General features: G+C 37.8%; 1 protein-coding gene across 1 annotated transcript in view; it reads left to right on the top strand.

Moving 5' to 3' along the window:
* LIN28B (lin-28 homolog B) overlaps positions 1 to 19,434 on the top strand; it is a 134,707-nt gene that overhangs the window by 62,782 nt on the left and 52,491 nt on the right. The window contains exon 3 of the mRNA XM_070796023.1: positions 17,605 to 17,789. Coding sequence (XP_070652124.1) covers positions 17,605 to 17,789 — 185 coding nt within the window. The remainder of the gene's footprint in view (positions 1 to 17,604; positions 17,790 to 19,434) is intronic.

The following is a 19,434-nucleotide window of genomic DNA, read 5'->3' as shown; positions in this document are numbered from 1 at the left end:
GCCAATATCGACTGGATCATCGAAAAAGCAAGAGAGTTCCAGAAAAACATCTATTTCTGCTTTATTGACTATCCCAAAGCCTGTGACTGTGTGGATCATAATAAACTATGGAAAATTCTGAAAGAGATGGGAATACCAGACCACCTGACCTGCCTCTTAAGAAACCTGTATGCAGGTTAGAAATCAACAGTTAGAACTGGACATGAAACAACAGACTGGTTCCAAATAGGAAAAGGAGTACATCAAGGCTGTATATTGTCTCCCTGCTTATTTAACTTACATGCAGAATACATCATGAGAAATGCTGGGCTGGAGGAAGCACAAGCTGGAATCAAGATTGATGGGAGAAATATCAATAACCTCAGATATGCAGATCACACCACCCTTATGGCAGAAAGTGAAGAAGAACTAAAAAGCCTCTTGTTGAAAGTGAAAGAGGAGCGTGAAAAAGTTGGCTTAAAGCTCAGCATTCAGAAAACTAAGGTCATGGCATCTGGTCCCATCACTTTGTGGCAAATAGATGGGGAAACAGTGTCAGACTTTATCTTTTTGGGCTCCAAAATCACTGCAGATGGTGACTGAAGCCATGAAATTAAAAGATGCTTATCCTTGGAAGGAAAGTTATGACCAACTTAGATTACATATTGAAAAGCAGAGACATCACTTTGCCAACAAAGGTCTGTCTGGTCAAGGCTATGGTTTTTCCAGTGGTCATGTATGGATGTGAGAGTTGGACTGTGAAGAAAGCTGAGCGCCGAAGAATTGATGCTTTTGAACTGTGTTGTTGGAGAAGACTCTTGCAATCCCTTGGATTGCAAGGAGATCCAACCAGTGCATCCTAAAGGAGATCAGTCCTGGGTGTTCATTGGAAGGACTGATGTTGAAGCTGGAACTCCAAAACTTAGGCCACCTGATGCGAAGAGCTGACTCATTTGAAAAGACCCTGATGCTGGGAAAGATTGAGGGCAGGAGGAGAAGGGGATGACAGAGGATAAGATGGTTGGATGACATCACTGACTCAATGGACATGGGTTTGGGTGGACTCCAGGAGTTGGTGATGGACAGGGAGGCCTGGTGTGCTGCAGTTCATGGGGTCACAAAGAGTCGGACAGGACTGAGCGACTGAACTGAACTGAAGTTATATCCTTTATGATTTTGTTTTTTTAAGGTAACTTTAGGTTCATAGCAAAATTGAGATAAAACTACAGAGATTTTCTATATACCCTCTGCTCCCACACATGCTTAGCCTCCCCCATTATCAACATTTCCTGCTTGAGTCACACATTTGTTACAGCTGTGTGTTACCGTGACACACTGTAATAGCACAAAGTCCATAATTTACCTTAAGATTCAGTCTTGGTGGTTTTATATTCTGTGGGTTTGGTCAAATATATAATGATATATACCATTGTTATAATATCAGTGTTTTCACTGCCCTAAAAGCCTTCTCTGTTCTAGCTGTTCAGTCAGTCATGCTTCCACAGACCCCTGGGAAATAATGATCTTTTTACTGTTTCCACAAAATTATGTAATTGGAATCTGACAATATACAGCCCTTTCAAATTGACTGCTTTCACTTAATAATATGCATTTAAGGTTCTACCATGTCTTTTCATGGCTTGATAGCTGATTTCTTTTCAATGGTGAGTAGTATTTGGTTGTCTAGATGTTCCAATGTCTGTATTTATCCATTCAGTTACTGAAGGACATCTTGGTTGCTTCCAGGTTTTGACAGTTATGAGTAAATCTACATTAAACATCTGTGTGAAGGTTTTTGTGTAGACATAAATTTTCAGCTTCTTTGAGTAAACACCAAGGAGTGTCATGCAGTTGCTGCATTTTGTGCTAAGAGTATGTTTAGTTTTTTTTAACTGCCAAATTGTCTTCCCATCTGCAACGAATAAAAGTTCTTGTTGCTAAATATCCTGATAGCATTTGGCATTGTCAGTATTCCAGATTTGGGGCATTCTAATAGATATATAATGATATTTCATTTTAATTTACATTTCCCTGATGATATATGATATGGAGTGTCTTCTCATGTGTTCATTTGCTATCTGTGTGTCTTTTAGTGAGATGGTTAAGATCTTTGGCCCATTTTTAAATCAGTGTTTATGTTCTTACTGTTGAGTTTTCAGAGTTCTTTTTATATTTGAATAACAGTCCTTTATCAGATGTGTCTTTTGCACATAAGTTTCTCTGTCTGTGCAATATCGTATTTTCTTGATGTTGTCTTCTGCAGAACAGAAATTTTTAATTTTAATGAAGTCCAGGAGCTGCAGGATACACAGATTTGATCCCTGGGTGGGGAAGATCCCATGGAGGAGGACATGGCAACCCACTCCAGTATTCATGTCTGAAGAATCCCGTGGACAGAGGAGCCTGGAAGGTTCATAGGTTCACAAAGAGTCAGATACGACTGCAGCGACTTAGCATACATGCATGGAATAAATCATAACAATCATAAATATGTATCTGGTAATAGAACTCTGAAAGGTATAAATCAAATATTGACAGAATTATAAAGAGAAACAGACAAAGTCCAATCATAGTTGGAGTTTTTTAAATAGGTTATTCACAACAATTGGTAGAACTGGATAGAACAAAAACCACTTAGGACCAAAAGAAAATCTTAAAAAATACAATTAATCACTTTGTCCTAATAGACATAGATTAAATTTGTATGAAGTGAAGTGTGAATCGTTCAGTCCTGTCCAACTCTTTGCGACCCCTTGAACTGTAGCCTGCCAGGCTTTTTTGTCCATAGAATTCTCCAGGCAAGAATACTGGAGTAGCTTGCCATGCCCTCCTCCTGGGGATCTCTTACAATTCAATGTATCAGCTAGGAAGTTTTGCAAAAATTTTTTGAAAGTATCTAACCAAACAATTAAGGGATAAAGGCAGAGCATGAGTTGAGTAGGGAGGCCTGACAGAGACCTGTAGCTTCAAGATTCTAAGCCTAATGTTTTGACCTTCATATTGAGGGACAGTAGAAATATTACGGAGAATGTTACATTAGGCATTGTGGCATACAGGGCTTTTGGTGTCAAAAGATCTGACTTTGAGTTGTGGCTCTACCATTAATCAGATTTTACCTCTCAGTGTCCTCATCTAAAAGAGACAAAGTCACAGATACTTTGTCCTTCCTCCCTCCCTCTTTTCTTTGCTCCCTACCAGCCTGATTGTCCTCCTCTGCCTTGAATATATATTAAACACCTGCTGTGTTTCAGGAATGGTTTTGGGATGGGGATATAAATGAAAATTTATGGTATTTCTTCTGGGGAAGTTTGTAGCCTGATAAGAAAACACATGATAATGTGAAATGGTAGATGTTAAAATGGTGATATATGCCATATATGATTAAAAGGTACTTGTATTTGCTTAACAATGTCATGAAAAAGTTTAAAGATGAGATAATGTTTAAACTGAACCTTGATAATGTGCAGACATTTGCCAAGTTGGGGTCAGGGGTAAGGGTAGGTTGGATCAAATGAAAGGATTCAGAAAGTACTTGTGTTTTTGTTTTCTGTTATGATTTATGACAGAGTATTGAATATAGTTTCATGTGCTATATAGTAGGACCTTATGTATCTGTTTTATATATAGCAGTTTGTATCTGCTAATTCCAGACTCCTAATTTATCCCTCCCCCACCCTCTTTCCCCTTTGTAACCATTAGTTTGTTTTCTATGTCTGTGAGTTTCTATTTCATAAATAAATTCATTTGTGTCCTATTTTACATTCCACATATAAGTGATATACGATATCTGTCTTTGACTGTCCTCAGTTAATGAAGATATCTGAAGATATCTGTCTTCAGTTAATCTCTAGGTCCATCCATGTCACTGCAAATGACATTATTGTATTCTTTTTTATGCCTGATTAGTTTTCTATATATATGTACCACATCTTCTTTATACCTGTTGATGAACATTTAGGTTGTACCAATGTCTTGGCTATCACAAATAGTGCTGCTTTAAATAAAGGGGTGCATGTATCTTTTTGAATTAGAGTTTTTCTGGAGTGGGAGTGCTGGATTGCATGGCAACTCTATTTTTAGTTTTTTTTAAGGAACCGCCGTAGTGTTTCCCCTGTGGCTGTACCAATTTACATTCCCACCAACACAGTAGTATGCTTTCCTTTTCTCCACACCCTCTCTAGCCTTTATTATTTGTAGGCTTTACTTAGGTGATGTAGGTGATGACCATTTAACTGGTATGAGGCGGTACATCATTGTACTTTTGATTTACATTTCTCTACTCATTAGTAATGTTGAGTATCTTATTGGTCATCTACATGTCTTTTAGTCTTCTGCCCATTTTTTTTTATTGACTTGTTTGTATTTTTGTTACTGAGTTGTATGAACTATTGTATATTTTGGAAATTAAGCCCTTGTCGACTGCATTGTTTGCAAATATTTTCTCCCACTTTGTAAGTTGTCTTCATCTTGTTTATGGTTTCCTTTGCTGTGCAAAAGCTAATAAATTTGATTAGATCCCATTTGTTAATTTTTGCTTTTATTTTTATTGTCTTAGGAGACTAAGAAAGCATTGGTATGACTAACGTCAAAGAATATTTTGTCTATATTCTCTTCTAGAAATTTTATGATGTCATGTCTTATATTTAATTCTTTAAGCCATTGACTTTATCTTTGTGTATCGTGTGAGGATGTGTTCTAACTTCATCGATTTGCACTGACTGTCCAGCTCTTTTAACACCACTTGCTGAACAAACTGTCTTTTCTCCATTGTATATTCTTTCTTCCTTTGTCAAGATTAATTGACCATGGATGTGTAGGTTTATTTCTGGATTCTCTATTCTGTTCCATTGATCCATATATCTGTTTTTGTGCCAGTACCATGTTGTTTTGCTGTTTTACTGTATTGGAGACAGCACTTGTTTTTGAATAGATTCTTGAACCTGTTTGTTTTTCTCTTACCTGTCTCCCATATGCAGAGTGGATACCTATAATAGTATAAACCATTTATTGAGCTGCTATTCAACCTCCTAAGCACTGTTCTAGGCATTTTACATTAATTACTTAGAATCTAATAATAACTGTTGTTAACTGGTATTGTTTACCCAGTCCTGTCTGACTCTTTCTGATGCCATGGACTATATGTAGCATGCCAGGCTTCCCTGTCCTTCACTACCTCTTGGGGTTTGCTCAAAATCATGTCCACTGAATAGTAGATGTTTTTTTATTTCTTGATGATATTATCATCTCCAGTTGATAGATAAAGAAACTTAGGCACAGGAGTTTTTAACATGTCTCTAGTCATGCAATGTGAGGTTGTAAGTAGTAGAATTAGGATTTAAACCAGTATTCAAATCCAACTTTAACCTCTGCCTGCTTTCCATTATGTCTCTTTTTAAAAAAACTTAAAAAATATATATTTATTTTATATTTTTATTTATTTATTGTCTGTGCTGACTATTTGTTGTTGGGCTTTGTTTAGTTACAGCCAGCAGGGGCGATTCTTCATTTGCAGTGCTTGGGTTTCTCATTGCAGTAGCTGCTCTTGTTTCAGAGCATGGCCTCTGGGGCGTGCGGTCTTCAGTAACTGCAGTGCATGGACTGAGCTGCCCTGTGTCATGTGGAATCTTCCCGGACCAGAGACTGAATCCATATTCCCTGCATTAGCAGGTGGATTCTTAACCACTGGACCAGCAATATTGTCAGTTTTAGTATAGCCTTCTCAGTTTTGAAGCACAGGTCAGGTGAAGGAACTTAGTTAAGGTTTACTTTAATATCAAGAAAAGTATAAAACTCAGTATTTTTAATCCTATTTATGTGAAATTGAATGATTTGACTGGGGCTAAACTGAATTTTATCTGTTTAGATAAAGCTCAGTAAACATTGACTTCTACAGCACCACCATACTTCTTTTAGCCTCTGTTTTCTTAAGGGATTTGACTTAAGTTTAAGAATTAAAGTCTTGTTCCTCTTTAGTAAATTGGGAAATAATAAGAAAGCATAAATGGAAATTTGAGCATTGACTAGAAAATGTATACTCATTCATTTTAATTTACGTCCACATAGAGTGAAGTCATAGAATTTAAAAAATATATTTTAACAAAGGATAAAGATCTGTGTCCTATAACAGAAAGAAAAGAAGGAGATCCACTCAATCGTAAGCAATTTGTCCATTGTTGTGCAAGATTGTGCTAAGGCTAGGTCCCAGATCGCCTAATACTTAAGTCTCTTGATATTTTTGTTGTGTTATTGTTCAGACTCTAGACTTCATGATTCTTGGAGTGTCTTGGCGTGCAGATCAAAAGCATATGGTCCTTAAGAGTCTTGACTGTTACTCATGCATATTGTGTACTATCTCTACTGCATATTTGCCCTTCACTAATTGTTTAGTTTTCCACTGATACCTTAGAAAAAATAGTCTTTGCCTTATAAAAAATATATAAAAATATTGAAAGAAACAATATATTGGACTTTTCAGCACTTTTACCTCCTAATATTATAAGGTATTCAAGAATTTTTTTCTAACAAACCTGTTATCACCCAGCTTTATTGGACTGACATTCTTCTACAACTTGATTTTTAATTATATTCTTATTATACTGTCTAACAATGAAGTGAATCACTTAAGTGTGTTGTTATTAGAGTAAGTCAACTATCAAGAAGGTGTTAATTGGCCTGTTCAGGGAGTGGTGGTTTTAAAAAATGCCATATTTTGATTTTTAGAGTTGTTGTCTTCCAGTGGACAGTGTTATCAACAGATAATCTTTTCTGTGATAAAACACTTGGAGCAGTCTTGCAAAGATATTTGTGTTACTCGTATAACATAGCTATCCATTTACCAACTATTTGTGACATGGGACAAGTAATAATTTATACCAGGTGATATGTATGACTCAGAATGTGTTCTGCAAAACCAGTTCCTCTTTTAATTTTTTGGTTTAGTTGTAACCATGTCTTGCTAAGACTGTGACTGTTACCTTATAACAGGTATCCACCTGTAACTGGCATACATTCCTCATGTCTCCACCTGTAACTGGCATACATTCCTCATGTCTCCATGCATCCGTATTGCCAAAAAAGTTATATATTTTTTAAAACACAGATTTGATCTTGCAACTTGTGAAAGCAAAAAAATATCATTGTTTATGTCATGCAGAATAAAATGCTTGGGATATCAGTCAAAGTTTTCCATTTTCTAGCTTTAACTTGCATTTTCCAGCCTCATTTTGGTCACCCTTTTCACACTAATACACTTAAAGTAAGCTTCTTGCCTTCCCCAAGATTCTATTAATTATTCTTGCTGTACAAGCACATGGTTAAACCATTAGCTCACTTTGGATTACTGTCTTCACTCCCCATTGAAATCTTACTCTCTCTTCACGCATGCAAAAATGTCGCTCACATGTAAAAGCTTCCATGATACATATTCCATAAAATATGCTTTACCCACTATAAGCTTTTCCTTGGCATTCCCCTTAGCTCTGAGAGATTTTCTCATACTATTCATTGCATAGTTTATCTTCCTCCCTGTTTTATATTCTTTTTGCTGGACCCCCTAGTCCCAGGTTTGGATTTTTGCCCTTTTGGATTCATCTTTTGTTTTTCCTTTCTTTCATATATTTTGGGGATCCATTTATGTTTATTCTATGTGCTGAGAGATTTTTCTTAAATGTTTTTTTCCAACTCATAATTTCAACAGTCATTTTTAACCATCTGAGTATATTTTTAAATTTCTCTGATTGTTTTTGTTCTTGTTTTATTCATAGTATATTGTCTCAAATATCTGGAGATGTTAATTAGATGGTGGATAAAATTTCTTTTGTTTCTTCATTTATCTTGGCTTTTCTTCATTATGCTGCATGTTTAGTGATTCTTGGTTGACCCTTCAGATGTATGAAAGGGGGACATATAAGGATAAGGGATAGGAATGATTTAAAGTTGAGTGGGTAGGTAGGGCGACAGCTTATTTACCAGCAGCCTCCTAACTGTCAGAATGAATAGAGATTCGTGTGCAGTATCCAGTATTTCACAAGTTGTCCAGATATTTTCTTCAGTCTCTTAACAGAAGAGTCTCACATTATTTGCACTGGGATATTGTTTGCCTGTTTTCACATGTATAGGTGGGGAGAGGGGTGGGAGAATTAAATGGGCATCTAGTCTATATACAAACTTTCCATTAACCCTTCTGTTTTCATAGTACATGTCATGTCTCAGCACAGTCTCTTTGAGCTCTGTTAGGAATGCTGGTTCCTACTTCTGCTGCAGATCCTTTTATGACATTTCCTAGGGTGTGGCTCTTTCACGTTGGTTGATCAGTCAGCAATCTTTCTAATTTCCAGAAATTTCTTTAAGTCTGCTATTTCTTGATGACACTCCTTTTTTTCTCTTCCTTATTGTGAATTTATTTCTTTTTATTATTTTATTGTTAGTTTTCATGGCTTTTAAAGAGTAACATGAGACATGTTTATTCAGCCTGCCGTCTTAAATTGGAAGTCAGCTTACGCTTCTCTAAGGAGAATCAAGTCTAAAACTGTGGCAACACTTCATTGCCTTCCCAGTCTAGTTGGAGAGAAAATGCAAATGCCAAAAGAGAAAAGGAATCTCATTACTAACTAGAACTGTAGGTAGAATACTTGGCAAACAAAGTATAGTATTTGGACCACTCTGATTTGACTCCGTGTTTCTATCATTCTTTGGAAGTCAATTAAAAACAATTCAGAGGAGGAAAAGGAATATAGCAAGACAGTTGAGCATCAGTATTTTTATAATTCTGAAATAATTTTTTCCAAGATGAATTTTAAAATGTGGAATAAAGGGAAGTGGGAGAGTCTTAGAGGTGTTAGAAGATGGTTAACTCAATATGTGCACATTCAAAATCAGCCTATTCCCTTTGTAAGTGCCTGATATCTTTAGCAGGCATGTCTGCAGCTTCTAAATGCTTCTATATTTTTCTCATCATTCCTTTGTTCATTTATTTATTCAACAATTGTGATTCCTTCCTATAAAAAATAAATGCCTATTTTGTCCAAACAGATGTCACATATGACAGTGTAAGCCCAAACACCAAATGTTTCTCCTTAAGCAAGTCTTACATGTAGATTGAATAAAAATCTACATAAATCTGCATTTCTTGGTTCTTATAGGCTTATAGGTTCTTATGTATTATGAAGCATATTATCAATGAGACTGATTAGAGAATATTAGAAGAAGGAAGAAGAAGAAAAATAGATCCATATTAATCTCTGAATGGCAGGCGCAGGAGGGCCTAGAGGAGCTATCCCACACTGAAGGCAAAATGATAGTATGAACAGTATGAAAAGGCAAAATGATAGGATACTGAAAGAGTAACTCCCCAGGTCAGTAGGTGCCCAATATGCTACTGGAGATCAGTGGAGAAATAACTCAAGAAAGAATGAAGGGATGGAGCCAAAGCAAAAAGAATACCCAGCTGTGGATGTGACTGGTGATAGAAGCAAGGTCCAATGCTGTAAAGAGCAATATTGCATAGGAACCTGGAATGTCAGGTCCATGAATCAAGGCAAATTGGAAGTGGTCAACAAGAGATGGCAAGAGTGAATGTCGACATTCTAGGAATCAGCAAACTCAAATGGACTGGAATGGGTGAATTTAACTCAAATGACCATTATATCTACTACTGCAGACAGGAATCCCTCAGAAGAAATGGAGTAGCCATCATGGTCAACAAAAGAGTCCATAATGCAGTACTTGGATGCAATCTCAAAAACAACAGAATGATCTCTGTTCGTTTCCAAGGCACACCATTCAGTATCACAGTAATCCAAGTCTATGCCCTAACCAGTAACGCTGAAGAAGCTGAAGCTGACATTATGAAGATCTACCAAGACCTTTTAGAACTAACACCCAAGAAAGATGTCCTTTTCATTCTAGGGGACTGGAATGCAAAAGTAGGAAGTCAAGAAACACCTGGAGTAACAGGCAAATTTGGCCTTGGAATACGGAATGAAGCAGGGCAAAGACTAATAGAGTTTTGCCCAGAAAATACACTGGTCATAGCAAACACCCTCTTCCAACAACACAAGAGAAGACTCTACACATGGACATCACCAGATGGTCAACACCGAAATCAGATTGATTATGTTCTTTGCAGCCAAAGATGGAGAAGCTCTATACAGTCAACAAAAACAAGACCGGGAGCTGACTGTGGCTCAGATCATGAACTCCTTATTGCCAAATTCAGACTTAAATTGAAGAAAGTAGGGAAAACCACTAGACCATTCAGGTATGACCTAAATCAAATCCCTTATGATTATACAGTGGAAGTGAGAAATAGATTTAAGGGCCTAGATCTCATAGATAGAGTGCCTGATGAACTACAGAATGAGGTTCATGACATTATATAGGAGACAGGGATCAAGATCATCCCCATGGAAAAGAAATGCAAAAAAGCAAATGGCTGTCTGGGGAGGCCTTACAAATAGCTGTGAAAAGAAGAGAAGTGAAAAGCAAAGGAGAAAAGGAAAGATATAAGCATCTGAATGCAGAGTTCCAAAGAATAGCAAGAAGAGATAAGAAGGCCTTCCTCAGCGATCAGTGCAAAGAAATAGAGGAAAACAACAGAATGGGAAAGACTAGAGATCTCTTCAAGAAAATTAGAGATACCAAGGGAACATTTCATGCAAAGATGGGCTCAATAAAGGACAGAAATGGTATGGACCTAACAGAAGCAGAAGATATTAAGTAGAGGTGGCAAGAATACACAGAAGAACGGTACAAAAAAGATCTTCACGACCCAGGTAATCACGATGATGTGATCACTGAGCTAGAGCCAGACATCCTGGAATGTGAAGTCAAGTGGGCATTAGAAAGCATCACGACAAACAAAGCAAGTAGAGATGATGGAATACCAGTTGAGCTATTCCAAATCCTGAAAGATGATGCTGTGAAAGTGCTGCACTCAATATGCCAGCAAATTTGGACAACTCAGCAGTGGCCACAGGACTGGAAAAGGTCAGTTTTCATTCCAATCCCAAAGAAAGGCAATGCCAAAGAATGCTCAAGCTACCCCACAATTGCACTCATCTCACATGCTAGTAAAGTCATGCTCAAAATTGTCCAAGCCAGGCTTCATCAGTACGTGAACCGTGAACTTCCTGATGTTCAAGCTGGTTTTCGAAAAGGCAGAGGAACCAGAGATTAAATTGCCAACATCTGCTGGATCATGGAAAAAGCAAGAGAGTTCCAGAAAAACATCAATTTCTGCTTTATTGACTATGCCAAAGCCTTTGATTGTGTGGATCACAATAAACTGTGGAAAATTCTTCAAGAGATGGGAGTACCAGAGCACCTGACCTGCCTCTTGAGAAATCTGTATGCAGGTCAGGAAGCAACAGTTAGAACTGGACATGGAACAACAGACTGGTTCCAAATAGGAAAAGGAGTACGTCAAGGTGGTATATTGTCACCCTGCTTATTTAACTTCTATGCAGAGTACATCATGAGAAATGCTGGACTGGAAGAAGCACAAGCTGGAATCAAGATTGCTGGGAGAAATATCAATAACCTCAGATATGCAGATGACACAACCCTTAAGGCAGAAAGTGAAGAGGAACTAAAAACCCTCTTGATGAAAGTGAAAGAGGAGAGTGAAAAAATTGGCTTAAAGCTCAACATTCAGAAAACGAAGATCATGGCATCTGGTCCCATCACTTCATGGGAAATAGATGGGAAAACAGTGGAAACAGTGTCAGACTTTATTTTTTTGGGCTCCAAAATCATTGCAGATGGTGACTGCAGCCATGAAATTAAAAGATGCTTACTCCTTGAAAGTTATGACCAACCTAGATAGCATATTGAAAAGCAGAGACATTACTTTGCCAACAAAGGTCCGTCTGGTCAAGGCTATGGTTTTTCCAGTGGTCATGTATGGATGTGAGAGTTGGACTGTGAAGAAAGCTGAGCGCCGAAGAACTGATGCTTTTGAACTGTGGTGTTGGAGAAGACTCTTGAGAGTCCCTTGGACTGCAAGGAGATGCAACCAGTCCATTCTGAAGGAGATCAGCCCTGGTATTTCTTTGGAAGGAATGATGCTGAAGCTGAAACTCCAGTACTTTGACCACCTCATGCGAAGAGTTGACTCATTGGAAAAGACTCTGATGGTGGGAGGGATTGGGGGCAAGAGGAGAAGGGGACGACAGAGAATGAGATGGCTGGATGGCATCACTGACTCAATGGACGTGAGTCTGAGTGAACTCCAGGAGTTGGTGATGGACAGGGAGGCCTGGCATGCTGCGATTCATGGGGTCACAAAGAGTCGAACACGACTGAGCGACTGAACTGAACTGAACTGAATCTCTGAATGGCTTCCCTGGTGGCTCAGATGGTAAAGAATCCACCTGCAGTGCAGGAGATCCAGGTTTGATCCCTGGGTTAGGAAGATCCCATGGAGAAGGGAATGGCTACCCAGCGCAGTATTCTTGCCTGTAGACTCCCAGGGACAGAGGAGCCTGGCGGTCTCCAGTCCATTGTGTCCCAAAGAGTTCGACATGACTGAGCGACTAACACTTTCATTTTAAACCTCTGAATGGAGTCAGAGAATAACGTATTACCATGAATCATTATAATCCTATCAGTATTTTATTCCAAAGGTACCATGTGTGGTGTCACCTTGGCACTAAAAATAGAACTTATTTTATATAGCAGAAGTAGCAGCTGAGAAATTTGACTTGGCATGAGCAATTCACTTAACCCCTTATAATTCAGTCCACCTTTTGTTCAAGTGAGGTTTGGACTAAATAATCATTAACAATCTTATTGATACTAAATCCAGGATTCTTTAAGCACTTACTGAATGGTAATTGTTTGCAGGTATTAGGCTAAGTCCTTTGGGAAATATTAAGATATATATGTCACAACCCCTGGCCTTCAGGAGAAGATAAATCCCAAAGTGCAAATGCATACACAAATACCACATTATGTAGATATATATTGTAAAAACTAGATAAAAGAATCAAGTAAGTGAGAGAGAAGATTATTTCTGACCTGGGCGATTTGAATGAATGCATAAAGGATCACATGGGTTATGATACTTCACTCTTCAGTAAGATTTTGATAGACAGCCATGACGAAGAGAATAACGTACCCCCATCAGCCTAAGTTGAAATACAGAGATGAGAAAATACGAAGTGTGTTTAGGAAAGTACAAGTTGTGCATGTGTGCTCAGTCACTCAGTCGTGTCTGACTCTTTGCAACCTCATGGACTGTAGCTCACCAGGCTCCTCTGTCCATGGAATTTTCTAGGCAATAATACTGGAGTGAGTAGCCATTTCCTCCTACAGGGGATCTTTCTGACCCAGGGATCAAACCTGCTTCTCCTGCAGTGGCAGGTGGATTCTTTATCACTTAGCCACCAGGGAAGCTAAGTTAGCCAGCTTTATTAGAGTAATGGGAAAGGAAGTGGAAAATATATCTAGAGGTAACATTATGAGTGGTCTAACCTACAATTTAAGACAAGTATTGTAAATTTTTGAGACAGGGAGACCAACCAGCTACAGTTTATTCAGAGAACATACACAGGTGTAGAAGAAGCTAAGGATAAGAGAGGAGTTCTGATGCTGAAATACCAATAAGAAAACTATTACACTCATCCAGGTAGAAGGTAGTTAGGACCAGAAGTAGGGCAGTGGCAATCCAATGAAACATTGAGGCAGGTGAAAGAAAGGATGCATGCAATTCAATAAATGATTGGGTAAATGTAAGATTGGAACCAGTGTGACTGGAAAGACGGAGGCACCTTTAATAAAAATTGCTGAGGCGAGAAGTTGATTTTTTTGAAGAAATAAAATGAGCTAATTCCCCATCTTTCAACAAATCCTTCCCACTTATGTAGCAGCAATTTTGGTATAATAGCAGATAGAATATTCTCTCTGAATTCATGTCCTTTTCTTGCAGGCCATTATAGTTTCTTAGGGATTTTTTTTGGTCAATGACTGTGAATCCAAATTGCCTTGTGTGCTCATTTGGGGAAGGATGGGAGTATATGATAGAATGGAAAAAAGTTTTCTTTCAGAATATTATGAAGATTAGAAGTAAGAGCAGGATTTTACTTTAGATTTGGAAGAGCAGTTCAATTACAGATGATCCGTATCAAGAATTGTAATAGTAGAAAATGAAATCAAATTAAGTGCACCCATATACTAGGAACTATGAGGAAATAAGTGACAGAATTTTGATTACACAGACAAAGCATGAACATATGATAGCTCTAATTAAAACTGATATTTCTTCCTTCTCTTAATTATAGTAGTTGACCTGTGCTCCACTTCATCTGAATTCATAATCTGCACTTTCTAGAGTGGGGAGTGAGAAAGGGAATGAAAGTAAAGGACTATTTATAATTAGTGAGGAGGGAGCTTAGGAGAAAAAAAATAGTTCAGTTCAGTCACTCATACATGTCCAACTCTTTGTGACCCTATGAATTGCAGCATGCCAGGCCTCCCTGTCTATCACCAACTCCCGGAGTTCACTCAAACTCAAGTCCATTGAGTCGGTGATGCCATCCAGCTATCTCATCCTCTGTCGTCCCCTTCTCCTCCTGTCCCCAATCACTCCCACCATCAGGGTCTTTTCCAGTGAGTCAACTCTTTACATGAGCTGGCCAAAGAATTGGAGTTTCAGCTTCAGCATCAGTCCTTCCAAAGAACACCCAGGACTGATCTCCTTTAGGATGGACTGGTTGGATCTCCTTGCTGTCCAAGGGACTCTCGAGTCTTCTCCAACACCACAGTTCAAAAGCATCAGTTCTTCAGCACGCAGCTTTCTTCACAGTCCAACGCTCACATCCGTACGTGACCACTGGAAAAACTATAGCCTTGACCAGACGGACCTTTGTTGGCAAAGTAATGTCTCTGCTTTTGAATATGCTATCTAGGTTGGTCATAACTTTCCTTCCAAGGAGTAAGTGTCTTTTAATTTCATGACTGCAGTCACCATCTGCAGTGATTTTGGAGCCCCCCAAAATAAAGTCTGAAACTGTTTCCACTGTTTTCCCATCTGTTTCCCATGAAGTGATGGGACCAGATGCCATGATCTTCGTTTTCTGAATGTTGAGCTTTAAGCCAACTTTTTCACTCTCCTCTTTCACTTTCATCAAGAGGGTTTTTAGTTCCTCTTCACTTTCTGCCATAAGGGTGGTGTCATCTGCATATCTGAGGTTATTGATATTTCTCCCAGCAATCTTGATTCCAGCTTGTGCTTCTTCCAGCCCAGCGTTTCTCATGATGTACTCTGCATAGAAGTTAAATAAGCAGGGTGACAATATACCACCTTGACGTACTCCTTTTCCTATTTGGAACCAGTTTGTTGTTCCATGTCCAGTTCTAACTGTTGCTTCCTGACCTGTACATAGGTTTCTCAAGAGGCAGGTCAGGTGGTCTGGTATTCCCATCTCTTCAAGAATTTTCCACAGTTTATTGTGATCCACACAGTCAAAGGCTTTGGCATAGTCAATAAAGCAGAAATAGATATTTTTCTGAAATACTATATAAAGCTCTAAAAACAATTTTTAAAGAATTGTATACTGTATAGGCAGTGGTGATTTTGTTTTTTCCATCTGATTCCTACATAGCATCAGAGAGCAGAAAAAGTGATGCCAAATTATACTTCCACATGAGGGACTTCTCAGTGTCAGATTACCTGCATGAGAAACTTCTTTAAAAAAAACACAAAACCTGTTTTGGGGTCTCTATAACAACCTAGAAGGGTGGATGGGGTGGGAGTTTTGGGAGGGAGGAGACATGGGTGTTACTATGACTGATTCTTGTTGATGTATGACAGAAAATCACAAAATTCTGTAAAGCAAATATCCTTCAATTTACAAAATTAAGTGGCAAAAAAAAAAAACCCTGTGTTGCGTGTTGTATTACTTTTCCAATGAGTATTCTCCTTTTGCATTGGAATTTGAAGTGTTGGTTTTATCTTTTCCATGTAATTATTTGGTTATATGTAATTATTTAGCTGCCTTTAGAGTCATAACTTCGTAAAGTTAGAGATTTCTCTAATCCAGCATTTCTCTAAGGATGTTAGTCATCTGTAGTTATATCTAAGAAAGGTCTCTGTGAACAATTAGGTTGAGAATTTGCTGGGTTAAACATTGTTAAACAAGATTTTTTAGTGGAGGCGGGGGAGGGTATGAAATATCAGAGTTTTAAATAGGCTAACAGCAGTAAAGAATCTGCCTACAGTGCTGGAGAATCAGGAGACCTGGGTTCAGTTCCTGGGTTGGGAAGATTCCCCTGGCTGAGGAAATGGCAACCCACTCCAATATTCTTGCCTGGAGAATCTCATGGACAGAGGAGCCTGACATGGGGTTGAGAAGAGTTGGACACGACTGAGCAACTGAGCACACACATACACATATACATGATCCAACTAAGAGGAAACTACATTTAGCAGCAATTCACAAACTTATTTTACCACCGTCCTTTTCTCATGAAATCTTTTTCTGAACCATTGTTCCTCAGAACACTGTTCCTTAAATTTACAGATAAATTCAAAAAAGAGAGAATTGACTCATTCAAAGTTGCATGACTGTTGACTTAAAGAATTGGACTTGAATCAGGGTCTCCTACCTACCATATTCAGATTGGCTTCCTTTTTTCCCCCAAATTCAAACAAGTGTTTAAGACTGCTACATGGTATTTGAAACTAGATCTGTTAAATGCATAAGGGAATTCGGAAAAATAAATAAAATTAGGATGAATTAATTACTTTATTATTGTTTGAATTGGCACATAGGTTGAAAGAGCCAATTATTATTTGTAACCTAAGTTACATTTTTACAATCAGGAAATTAAAAAAAAAAAAAATCAAGTTATCTTTCAAATTCCCCCCCCCAAAAAGCTATAATGGTACAATAATGTGTGTATCCAAGAGCTTCCCCACTTTCCCCCCCAAAAAATTGGAGAAAATGGCTGTTTATAATTTGCTGTCAGTTATTCCAGACCCCATAATTATATAAGTAAACATGTACCTTTTAAAAACTTCTCTGTATAGACAATATTATGGGAGATACACTGTTCTTCCCCTTAATTTTTTTACTCGGCAGTATTACAGATTTATCTTGCCCACAGTAATACATGTAGATCTTTTAATGACTCAGTGGTATTACATTATATACCTTTATTATAATGTATTTAATCAGTTCCCCATTGGTGGACGTTAGGGTGATTGTTGTTTAGTCGCTGTGTCCCCTTTAGACTCTTTGCAAACTCATGGACTCTAGCCCTCCAGGCTCCTCTGACCGTGGTATTTCCCAGGCAAGAATACTGGAGTGGGTTGGCATTTCCTTCTCCCAAGTGATCTCCCCAACCCACTGATTCAACCCTTGTCTCTTGCATCTCCTGCACTAGCAGAAGCAGGCAGATTCTTTATGAAATGGTATGAGTTTATTCTTTCACTGCCAGCGTTATTACAACAGGAAACTTTTAAATGGTATCCCTTTCACTGAATTTGAAAAAAAATGATTTTATACTTAATAATGAATAACTGGAGATGTCTTGCTATGTTAATCTTAAAATCATGAGATAATTTGTAAAGCATTAATAATAATCATAATCTCTTTTTCTCTCTTCCTCTTCTGTTCTTCTCAGAGCAAATTATTCATGGAAGGATTTAGAAGCCTAAAAGAAGGAGAACCAGTGGAGTTCACATTTAAAAAATCTTCCAAAGGCCTTGAATCAATACGGGTAACAGGACCTGGTGGGAGTCCCTGTTTAGGAAGCGAAAGAAGACCCAAAGGGAAGACACTACAAAAAAGAAAACCAAAGGGAGACAGGTAATCATTTTACTTTGTTAGTCTCTGAGTTTATTTTATTTGGAAAATATTTCTGAAATCTCAATTTATATTTTTATTATGCTATTAAATCTTGCCACAATAAAATAAAATGCCACCACTGAGTGTTTGAATAGAATTTATCAGAAATATAGGCTATCTTGCAATTTGAACTCTGCAGAATATGTTTAACTGAGCCTTCAGCATTAGGCACTCAGCAGTCCCTTAACCACTATTTCCACCAGACTATTCAGATAAGTGAAGTTCCTAATAGACAGAGGTAGGTGCCCCTCAGTACATCCTAACACTTCACCTGTTTGTTTCAAATGAGAATACACTTATTGTTTTGACTGTTTTGAAAGATAATTCACTACTGAAAATTCAAATATAAAAAAAAATCACCAAATATCTTAACTACAGGTAGGTTGGAATCATGATATATGTGCAATATTTTTGATTTTGCATTTTTTTTCACTTAACAGTGTATTTTGGAACATTTCATGTCAGTCTTTGTCATCTACATAAATTCCCACTGTGTGAATGTAACAAAATTTAAACAAGGCTCTGTTAAATTAATGTAATTGTTAAATTTAGGCTATTTCCAATATTTTTAATTTACCAATAGCACCGTAGTAAGAATGCTTATATGTACATTTAAAAAATTGTCTGATTCTGTCATTAAGGGATACATACCTAATACTGAAAAATCTGGATCAGAGACTATGCCTTTTAAAATTTTGATATCTGTTTCCAAACTGTTCTTTAGAAATAAGGTCAATGGATAACCCCTTTAAAAGTGGGACTGTTCATTGAATAATGTCATCTTTTAAATTTTGCCGATTACATAGGTTAAGAAATGCAGCTCATTTTTTTCCTTTGCATCCTTTGACTAAGGTTAAATATATTTTCATATGTTGATTTTCAATTTTATTTTTTTCTTCTATGAATTGCGTGTTCTTTGTCCTTTGCTTATTTCTTCTGAGATGTTCATTTGTCATTGTTGATTTCTAAGTTCTCTTAGAAAAAAAAATCTCAGTTTTCCTCTTTCCTATGCTGGGAAAAACTCAGTTCTTCCATGTTATGTTTCCCTCCTTCATGTCTCTATTACTTTTACACAGAACGTTTAACTTTTGATGACCAAATGTGCGGAGGTTTTTCCCCACACCAAGCAATGCTCCACTATCCAGCTGAATGTTCCACTGTTGAACTCAGTTCTTACAACATCTACCTGGAGATAGTATCAGGTCCCACAGGTTAAGGGCTCAGTCTTACAGGACCATCCTACCATATTTCAGATGCTGATTGCCCTGCAACTTCTTTCTCAGTTGGCTTTAAATCAGAGGTTTCTAAGACTCCCTCTTCAGGTTTGATTAATTTGCTACAGCAGCTCACAGAACTTAGAGAAACCCTTACATTTACCAGTTTATTAAAGATTATGATAACAGCAGATAAAGGATACACATAGAGAGATTTTACATAGGGTGAGGTCGAGGAGGGTCCCAAGCATAGGAGATTCTGTTCCCAGGGGTTTGGGTGCTTTATCCTCCCAGTGTGGATGTGTATGCCAGTCTGGGAGCTCTCTGGATCTTTACTTTTGGAATTTTGTGGAGATTTCATCATATAGACTTGATTTTCAGCCCCTTTCACT

The sequence above is a fragment of the Bos indicus genome, chromosome 9, assembly GCF_029378745.1.
Source record: "Bos indicus isolate NIAB-ARS_2022 breed Sahiwal x Tharparkar chromosome 9, NIAB-ARS_B.indTharparkar_mat_pri_1.0, whole genome shotgun sequence".
In the NCBI taxonomy this organism is placed as follows: domain Eukaryota; kingdom Metazoa; phylum Chordata; class Mammalia; order Artiodactyla; family Bovidae; genus Bos; species Bos indicus.
This window is presented reverse-complemented; position numbering and strand designations above follow the sequence as displayed.